At 41.8% G+C, this 10,061-nt stretch overlaps 1 protein-coding gene across 1 annotated transcript; it reads right to left on the minus strand.

Moving 5' to 3' along the window:
• Positions 1 to 506: 506 nt before the first annotated feature.
• Positions 507 to 3,250, minus strand: LOC108303234 (cytochrome c). Its single transcript, XM_017527009.2, has 3 exons — positions 3,118 to 3,250; positions 1,638 to 1,814; positions 507 to 1,528 (listed from the first exon to the last, which is right to left on the minus strand). The coding sequence occupies exons 2-3, from the start codon at positions 1,804 to 1,806 to the stop codon at positions 1,380 to 1,382; spliced, it is 318 nt and encodes a 105-aa protein (XP_017382498.1). The 5' UTR covers positions 1,807 to 1,814; positions 3,118 to 3,250; the 3' UTR covers positions 507 to 1,379.
• Between the last annotated feature and the right edge of the window lie 6,811 nt (positions 3,251 to 10,061).

Genomic DNA, 10,061 nt, shown 5'->3' on the forward strand with positions numbered 1-10,061 from the left:
TTACAAATTGTTTTCAGGTCCTAAAGGTCTATCTAATCATCCCTATCACCTTTGAGACCAATGATGAGACCCTCTTCCCAGTCTTCTCATTGTCCCACAAAGATAAGGCTCTCACCTCCACCGGCACATGTTTATTTCTCTAATTGTTTATGACTTACCTTGTGCTTACCATCTCCATAAAATTTCCAAGGACTACTCTAAATATGTATGGCACAGATCATGCATGAAATAATTCAGCATGTAATCATACACTGTTACACATTACAAAACTATAACCAGAAGCATCTGTCTGTCCATGTCTGGCATAAATGGTGCAGTTCTCAATCTGGGCAAAGAAACTAAGAATGAATTAGTGAAGTGTTATTCTAGTTCAGGCAGTTCTAGAGGACTAAGTAAACAGTACAGCAACATGATTAACACTGCTGGACTGATATTTAGGGCTCCTGCACTTTATAATCATTAAAATTTTGGCATCAGTCATGAAATCAAGCACAGTCAAAAAATCATGATCTGTGGTTTTCTTTTTAATTATCTTAAGTCTTATGATCACACATCATTTTTAAATTTGTGTATATCTCCTCTACTTTAATCCCTTTAAGTTGGCAAAAGCACCATTCCCAATCACAAATACACAGCAGTTGTACAGTTTTGTTTCTGAATGGCTGTTTAAAGACAATCCTAAATTATAACTTAGTTTGACTTATATTGTAAAGAATCCGAGTGAAGTTTAATAGGCTACTATTTTAAAAGCATGTGACCTTATAGATCATCTATAAAATGTGTGAAGTGTTAAATAATTTTTGATATTACACATAAACCACACAAAATGCCTTTCAATAAGTAAAAGGAACCATTTTAAATACAGGAAATTCTAATTAGATTGGCATAGTTAAGGCCAAAAATATAAAATAGCCATTGCTACCCATTTATCTTCAACCCTTGCCTTTAAGAGGCAAATGAACACAAAACACAGGTGAATCTTGCTTGGTTCTGAGACAGTGAAGGAATTTCCCCCATATTTAAATATATTCACATAACCAGTTATATAAATCTAAATATAAAACCAATCTCCAGTAAGTTTTAAGATAGCACTCACCATCTTTGCGAAAAATTTAACATTACTAACGAAGTCTAATCATATCTTTAGAAGGGGTAAACAGTGATAGAATTTACTAAATTGGAATTACTATTAAAATCCAAAAACTGAACATACTCATTTAACCACAAGCCAGTCTTAGTTTTAAATCAGGACTGCGCAACAAAATATTCTGTCAGTCATTCATGATGTAAATTCTGGTGTATGAGATCTATTAAAGTATGGTACACATAAAAAAGTCATGAGACATTTGTTTTGTAATAAATAAGGCAGTGGCCAATTATTACTCATTAGTAGCTTTTTTGAGATAAGCTATTAAGTCTTCCCTTTCTCCCTTCTTCTTAATGCCGACAAAGATCATTTTTGTTCCAGGGATATACTTCTTGGGATTCTCCAAATATTCCATCAGTGTATCCTCTCCCCAGATGATGCCTAAATGATAAAGAATGCATCCGTTAAGTATTTCACACTCCTGATAGTTTGCCACAGGTTACCTTCATGCATTTTGTGCTGTTTTATTTAACAAGTGTTCTCCTCTTACCTTTGTTCTTATTGGCTTCAGTGTAAGTGAATCCAGAGGCCTGACCTGTCTTCCGCCCAAAGATACCATGGAGATTAGGTCCAGTCTTGTGCTTGCCTCCCTTTTCCACGGTGTGACATTGGGAACACTTCTGAATAAAAATCCTCTTGCCTTTCTCAACATCACCCATATTTAATTCTAAAAACGAAACACTCAACTTAATAATTTTTCTTCAGGTAACAAATACAGTGAAAACTAATGACTACTCTGGTCACTTAATTACCAATCCATTGATAATTTATGTCATTAAATACCAAGATGAATCTTCTTTTGCTTTAATACTCTTTATACCAAATACTCTTTCATACCAAAAACATTTTTTAGGAGCAACTCCTTAAAAACCTATTTTTGTGTGTATACGTGAAGGAAGGTTAAAACCCTAGCAAGCAAAGTGGGAACGTAATTCAAACTTCAGTTTCAGAAGATAAGGTCCTGGTCACAAACAGTCACAGATACGAAGCTGAACAGCGACCATTAAGTCAAAATCACCACAACTGCAACTTTTAAGAAGGCCTAATCATTTAATCGTACTACAATGTAAAGCCACCTCTCCCTGAGGATAACGCAAAGCACAAATGTTTAAAAAGCGGTCCTGGGGCCCGGCGAGATCGCGCCATTGCACTCTAGGCTGGGTAACAAGAGCAAAACTCCATAAAAAAAAAAAAAAAAAAGCCGAGCGTGGTGGTGGACACCTGTAGTCCCAGCTACCCGGGAGGTTGAGGCAGAATTGCTTGAACCCGGGAGGCGGAAGTTGCAGTGAGCGGAGATCGTGCCACTGCACTCCAACCTGGGTGATGGAGCGAGACTCCGTCTTCAAAAAAATAAAAATAAAAAAATAAACGGTCCTGATTGTTTCTACCAGTCCAGATCACAAGAGTAGCTTGACACTCAAACTCGTGAACTGGAGCGCAGGCGTAGGCTGCACGGTGTTCCCAAGACATCCCAACTCTCCTACCGGTGATTCCCCCCGAGGTGACCACGAGGTCACCCATCCAGGTCGGTTTCAAGGTGACTGACGAAACCCACGTTTCTAGGATGCCAAAACGATTGACAAAAGAAACATGATCCCACGAAAAGAAACGAGGAGCAACAGTTTTTGCCTTCTGAAACAGAACACGAAACGGTACGCTTCGGCTTTAAGGGAGGGAAGTCTGGCCTCTCATTTCCGTAGCCCTTCAACAACCATGACCAAAGAGGGCGCGTCTCGCCATCTCCAGCAACTGACCGGGACCATACCTGTCCTTAGTTAGGCCTCCGCTCCACCTCAAGCCGTTAATCGCCTGGCTCTCGTCTGACCACAGTCCAGGGGCCTCACTCCCGGCCTTCCCACCCCGCGCGAGATCCCCTCGAAGGCTCCTCGCGTGGGTCTCGGTCGCTCGCGAATGCGTGCCCCCCACAGCTCTGCCTCTAACCAGATGCAGCTTCCGCAACCCGCTCTCACCTTTTTCGTCGTTAGCGCAACAAAGGTTGCCGCTCTGAAGCCGGACGTCCCGCTCTCTAAGTCCAAGGACACGCCGGTCCGCGCCTAAGTACCAGTGTAGGTGCAACCAAACTCGCTCCGCCCCCCCCGTGCCCTGACGTACAGCCGAGCTGGCGGCTACGCAGTGACGTCGCCGCGCTTCATTGGCTCCAGTCCCAATGCCTGCGCCAAGGATCTGCGCGCGCATACCAGCGAGCAGGGTAGGATGTGCGGCGTGCGTGCCCTTCCTCTAGAGGCCTCTCTTGCCGGGCCGTTACGACAGGCCTTTGGTCTTACGACGTTGCAGTGGTTCCGGGAGGGGTGACGTCACTCGCAGGCCTTTGTGCGCTTGCGTGTGCTAAAGGGGCGGGGAGGGTGGGGCGGAGTCGGTGGTGGTTTGGTGCGTTACCCTGCTAGAGTAACAGGCCTGGTGATGTAATGAGCTTTGGACAGGGCGTTCCGCACGTCCAGGAGAAGACGCCCTAATTCTGGCTCACCTAGAGGTCTCCTAGCTACCATCTCGTCAGCAGACGACCTTTACCCAGACTCTGTCATACTACCACGGCTGGCGCCAACAGCATCCCCAGAGGCACAGCCTGGAACCAGGAGTTAACACGAGTTGGGCACTTGCTCGTGACCTTATTCTAGTTCGCCTCTACTGTGTTACTTTCAGTCATCTTCTAGCTCTCCGCTTGTTGGACGCCCCAAGAACTAGGAAGGTGCTGCATTTGCGGCACAGACAATTATATCTCTGGCCCCTTACCTGTCGGCGACTTTTCTACCAACACCCTCCTCCACCTCACGTTCGTATGCAGAAAGAACACGGGTGCGTTGGCACCATCTACTAAGAAACGTGTTTAGATGATTAGAGAATTCTTGGAAATCTAGAGGATTTGTATCCTTTCTTGACCTAGGTAAATGTCATGTTCAAGTAAGCTTATGCCTGTGGTCTTATTAGAAATAAAGGTGTTAATACCACAGCTTTTGGTTATTATTTAAAACTAGATCCCCTTCCTGACATGCTCAGTTCTGTCACTGGTTTTCTTTTTGACTCCCTTACCCCTCAAATTCTGGCCCCATGTTCTGATTAATTTTCATCCTTGTATTCTGTTCCCCCTACTCCCCCGCCTTGTATTCTATCTGGCACTGCGGTATTCAGTCACGTGTTCATTGTCCGGACAAGGTGGTTCACACCTGTAATCCCAGGACTCTGGGAGGCCGAGGCGGGCGAATCACCTGAGATCAGGAGTTTGAGACCAGCCTGGCAATATGACGAAACCTCGTCTCTACTAAAAATACAAAAATTAGCTGGGCATGGTGGCACGCGCCTGTAATCCCAGCTATTTGCGAGGCTGAGGCTGAGACGGGAGAATCGCTTGAACCCGACAGGAAGAGATTTCAGTGAGTTGAGATCGTGCCACTGCACTCCAGCCTGGGCGACAGAGTGAGACTCTGTCTCAAAAAAAACAAAAAGGGTTTATTATGCGTGTTATGTGCCAAGCATTTTTCTAGGTACCTGAAGTATTATAAATCAGTGAGGACTCTTTCTGGTGGAGCTTACATTCTGGGATCCTTTTTCCCATCCTGCAACTTAAGTAATAGATACAAGGAAACCTTTATCTTAGATCACTTCCAAACCACTGGTCTTATTATTTCTGCTCCAATCCTCCATCTTCCTGTATGACTGGAGTATTTTTATTGTTTTTGAACCGTATCCTGACAGGCAGTTCCCCTCTAATTTCACACACTACAACCAAAGTCTTCCTATAAAACAGAACCGAAATCACCACACTTACTCAAGACCTTTTGTGCTTTTTGGAGGGAACAAAGATAGTGAGCATTTTGGGTGTATTCCTTAAGTAGGCTCATTTGGCAAACTATGTTTTTAAAGTTTTTAAAGACCAAGCTTAGCAACACTTTGAAAATTCAGCATATCCTTATGAAGCCAGGTCCTGATATTGCCCCTCATACCCCTCTAAGGACAATATTGTCCTTAAGTGGGTAACTGTTCTATCATCAGAAGTTACTAGTCTCTGTTCATAAAGGAGTTGACTGATGAGGTTTCATGTGCTGATACTGCAGATCATATAGATGTGCCAATTAAGTCAGCCAAGTGAATGGATTGAAGCCATTTTAAATTTATTTTCGTGTGAAGAAGAATAGAAAACAGCAAGTTTTTTTTTAAACTAAGGAAACTGTGAATAAAGAGTTGTTATTGACAGTAATGGGTAGATGAAGAGACAGAAAGAACAACCACAAAAATGAGTAGTTAGCACCTTCCTGTAGTAAAGCAGATACTATAAATTTTCTGTTATATATGTATTCAAGGGATTCATGATACTTACAATTTACTTGAGGTACCTAAGAGAGTTAGTTGAAAAGAACAATAACATTCTACAAGCTGCTTTGTTTCATATTAATTTCAGTTATATCTACTCCCCCACCTTCATCTTATCACTTAGGGTGGATAGTGGCTGGTAAGAGGTATAACTATTATAAAACAAATGCTTTAGAGTTCTCCTTCCAACAACACAGCAGATAACATACAGTAGTCCCTCCTTATCCACAGTTTGCTTTCCAGTTTCGGTTACCTGCAGTCAACTGCAGTCAGAAAATACTACAATATTTTAAAGAGAAAGACCATATTCACATAACTTTTATTACAATATATTGTTATAACTGTTCTACTTCATGATTATTGTTAGTCTTTTTTTTTTTTTTGAGACGGAGTTTCGCTCTTGTTACCCAGGCTGGAGTGCAATGGTGTGATCTCAGCTAACTGCAACCTCCGCCTCCTGGGTTCAGGCAATTCTCCTGTCTCAGCCTCCTGAGTAGCTGGGATTGCAGGCACATGCCACCATGCCCAGCTAATTTTTTGTAGTTTTAGTAGAGACGGGGTTTCACCATGTTGACCAGGATGGTCTCGATCTCTTGACCTCGTGATCCACCTGCCTCGGCCTCCCAAAGTGCTGGGATTACAGGCGTGAGCCACCGCGCCCGGCCTTTATTGTTAGTCTTGTACTGTGCCTTATAAATTAAACTATATCATAGTTATATATGTACCATATAGGCAAAACCACAGTCCAGCCATACATCACTTAACAATAGGGATATATTCTGACAGATGTGATGTTAGCTAATTTTGTTGTTGTGAACACTGTAGAGTGTACTTACACAATCCTGGATGGTATAGCCTCCACATGGTTTGGCTTTGTGTCTCCATTCAAATCTCATCTTGAATTCTAATCCCCACATATCAAGGGAGAGACCTGGTGGGAGGTGATTGGATCATGGGCATGGTTTCCTCCGTGCTGTTCTCATGATAGTGAGGGAGTTCTCACGATATCTGGTTTTTTGATAAAGGTCTGGCATTTCCCCTGTGTTCTCTCTTCTGCCACCATGTAAGATGTGCCTGCTTCCCCTTCTGCCATGATTATTAGTTTCCTGAGGCCTCTCCAGTCATGCAGAACTATAAGTATATTAAACTCTTTTCTTTATAAATTACCCAGTCTTGGGTATTTCTTTATAGCAATGTGAAAACAAACTAACACAAGACTACTACACACTTAGGCTATATGGTATAGCCTATTGCTTCTAGGCTAGAAACCTGTGAAGCATGATACTGTACAAAATACTGTAGGCAATTGCAATGCACTGACAAGTATTTGTGTACCTAAACATAGAAAAGGTACAGTTAAAAAAAAAAAAAATTTGAGCGCGGTGAGTCACACCTGTAATCCCAGCTACTTGGGAGGCTGAGGTAGGAGAATCGCTTGAATGTGGGAGATGGAGGTTGCAGCAGGCTGAGATCATGCCACTGTACTCTAGCCTGGGTGACAGAGCAAGACTCCTTATCTTAAAAAAAAAAAAAAAAAAAGCTGGGGACAGTGGCTGGTTATCACTTAACTACACCTACTTCTTAGCAATTCAAGCCCCTCCCATAATCCTAACCTTGTGACCTCTCATTGTTTGTCAGGGGTGGTTTTTGGTTCCTGAACAAGTGGGGGATTAGTTCTGGGAAGGAAGGACCTATAATTGTCCTTGCCTTATAGTTAAACTATAAATTCCTCTCATAGTTAGCTTGGCCTATGCCCAGGAAAGAACCCGCAGCTTATGAAGTTAGAAGCAAGATGGAAATAGCTATGTCAGATTTCTTAAGACTTTCATCATTTTTGCAAATGCAGTTTCAGTGACACTGGGAGCAACATGCATCCATGTCTGTTCAGTGGGTTAGAGCAGGGGTCCTCAAACCCTGGGCCACAGACCTGTAGTGGTCTGTGGTCCAGTCTGTGACCTTGTAGGAACGGGGCCACATAGGAGGAGGTGAGCAAAAGAAGCTTCATCTGTATTTACAGCCACTCCCCTTCTCTCACATTACTGCCTGAGCTCCGCCTCCTGTCAGATCAATGCTGGCATTAGATTCTCATAGGAACGCTAGCCCTATTGTGAACTGCGCATGCAAGGGATCTAGGCTGCATGCTCCCTGTGAGAATCTAAAGACTGATGATCTGTCACTATCTCCCATCACCCCCACATGGGACCATCTAAATGCAGGAAAACAAGCTGAGGGCTCCCACTGATTCTACATTATGGTGAGTAGTGTAATTATTTCACTATATATTATAATGTAATAATAATAGAAATAAAGTGCACAGTGAATGCAATGTGTTTGAATCATTCTGAAATCATCCTCTTCCATGTCCTGGTCCGTGGAAAAATTGTCTTCCATGAAATTGGTTTCTGATACCAGAAAGGTTGGGGACTGCTGGGTTAGAGGACATGGAGTGAAAGGCCTGAGAAGGAAGAGAAGAAGGTTCTGTGCCAGACTGGCTATATTTAGAAGACATTTCATATTACAATCGTTTTTGCGTGCATTTTATTCCTCACTACTATAAATATCATTGACAATGCTAAGTACGTTTTTGAAATATCTAGGCTTTGTAGATATTCAGTACCTGATATATATGTTAAAAGTGAAAGTAGAGGTCGTAAAATAATACAGTTTTAAAATATCTTTTTGTTAAAATTCCTTATGAAGTGTTGCTTGCAGGGAGAATGGCCAAACCACCTCTTGAGTAGTACACATTGCGTTTGTGCACTGTTTCAGGGAGGAGAGAGGAAAAGGACGTGCAAAGAGCTCATGCCAGTGTCCACAGTGAGGCAAGATTAACCATTGTTCCTTACTTCTGTACATTTTATTTTACTTTATCTGTGTATGTAAAGGATAAACAACACCTAACTCACATCATCTAGTCTTTCTAGATGTAAAGAGGTTGCTTGTGTATGACAAAAGTAGGGTTAGTAAATGAGTGTGTTTATACATTGTTTTAAAATTTCCAGAAAAGATTGTCTTCTGAAAATTTGAGCATTATTGACCACTGGGTTGATGGAGATGGGAAGAGTTCTAGGCCAGAATGTTCATATTTTAAAGACTCTTTAAAATTATAACTATTCTTACATGTGTGCAGTTTATTCAAGACTGCTGTGCATAGTGGACAAATTAACTCCTTATGTATGTTAAGTGTAGAGGTAGTAAAATATCAGTTTTTGCTAAAATTCATAGGAAATATTGGCTTTTGAAAATGGAATTGTTACATCACTTCTGTGAGCAGTATAGTATTGTCTGTACTTGTTCAGTGGTTTAGAGGAGGTAGGAGGGAAGGAATTGTAAAAAGGTAATGCCTAGTGTGTTCATACTTGGACATTGTCAGGAACTGTTTTTTTCTGTATGTTTTGTGCATTTTGTTTTGCTGTGTATATAGTGTATATAACGGACAAATGAGTCTGAATTTTGCAACGTTCAATCTCTAGATGTTAAAAAGCTTGCCAGTATATGCAAAGTACCTAGTAGAATTAGCGCATTTTATACACTTGGTGTTGAAATTCAGAAGCAAGCTTGTCTTCTGTAAATGACTTTTGGATATGAATTTGTTCAACCATCTCTAAGCATTACACACCCTTATGTTTGTCCACTGGATTGAAGGCAGAGAGAAAGAAGTGAGGATGGAATGGTTCAAGGCCAAAGTGGTCATATTTAGAAGATCTCTCAGATTGTGACCCTTGTAATGTGTGTTCAATTTAACTGCTGTGTATACAGTAGACAGGTTCTGATATAAAATATCTAGTCTTTGTAGATATTCAGATGTGCCTGATGTTTTAAAAGTAGAAGTAGAATGACACTTTTTGTAAATAGCTTTTAAAAAATAATGGAAAAGAGGCCAGGCGCGGTGGCTCACGCCTGTAATCCTAGCACTTTGGGAGGCTGAGGTGGGTGGATCACCTGAGGTTAGGAGTTCAAGACCAGCCTGGCCATTATCAAGAAACCCATCTTAAAAAAAAAAAAAATTAATGGAAAATATTGGGTTTGGAAGTATAACAGAATTGTTAAACCACCTCTGTGAACAGTGTACTCTCTGTATCATTCATTGGGTTGAGGGAGGTGGGAGGAAATTTGAAAAGGTGTTTTGCTAGTGTGTACTAAAACATTTCAGCTTATCTATTGCTCTATATATTATGTTCATTTAACTTTTCTGTACTGTACATATTATATATAATTACTGGACAAGCAAGTCTTAATTTTATAATACCTAATCTCTGGATATTAAAGAGGTTGCCAATGTGTGACAAAAATAGAGTTAGTAGGCCAGGTGCGGTGGCTCAGACCTGTAATCCCAGCACTTTGGGAGGCTCAGGCGGGCAGATCACGAGGTCAGGAGTTCAAGACCAGCCTGACCAACATAGTGAAACCCCGTCTCTACTAAAAATACAAAAATTAGCTGGGTATGGTGGCTGGCACCTGTAATCCCATCTACTCAGGAGGCTGAGGCAGGAGAATCACTTGAACTCAGGAGGCGGAGGTTGCAGTGAGCCAAGATCATGCCATTGCACTCCAGCTGGAGTGACAGTGCGAGACTCCAACTCAAAAA

The sequence above is a fragment of the Cebus imitator genome, unplaced genomic scaffold (assembly GCF_001604975.1).
Source record: "Cebus imitator isolate Cc_AM_T3 unplaced genomic scaffold, Cebus_imitator-1.0 Scaffold45, whole genome shotgun sequence".
Lineage (NCBI taxonomy): Eukaryota > Metazoa > Chordata > Mammalia > Primates > Cebidae > Cebus > Cebus imitator.

Coding starts and splice junctions, on each gene's coding strand:
- LOC108303234 (XM_017527009.2), bottom strand. CDS start 1,806: ATGGGTGATGTTGAGAAAGGCAAGAGGATTTTTATTCAGAAGTGTTCC. Junction 1,529..1,637: donor TGAAGCCAATAAGAACAAAG/GTAAGAGGAGAA, acceptor TTTATCATTTAG/GCATCATCTGGGGAGAGGAT.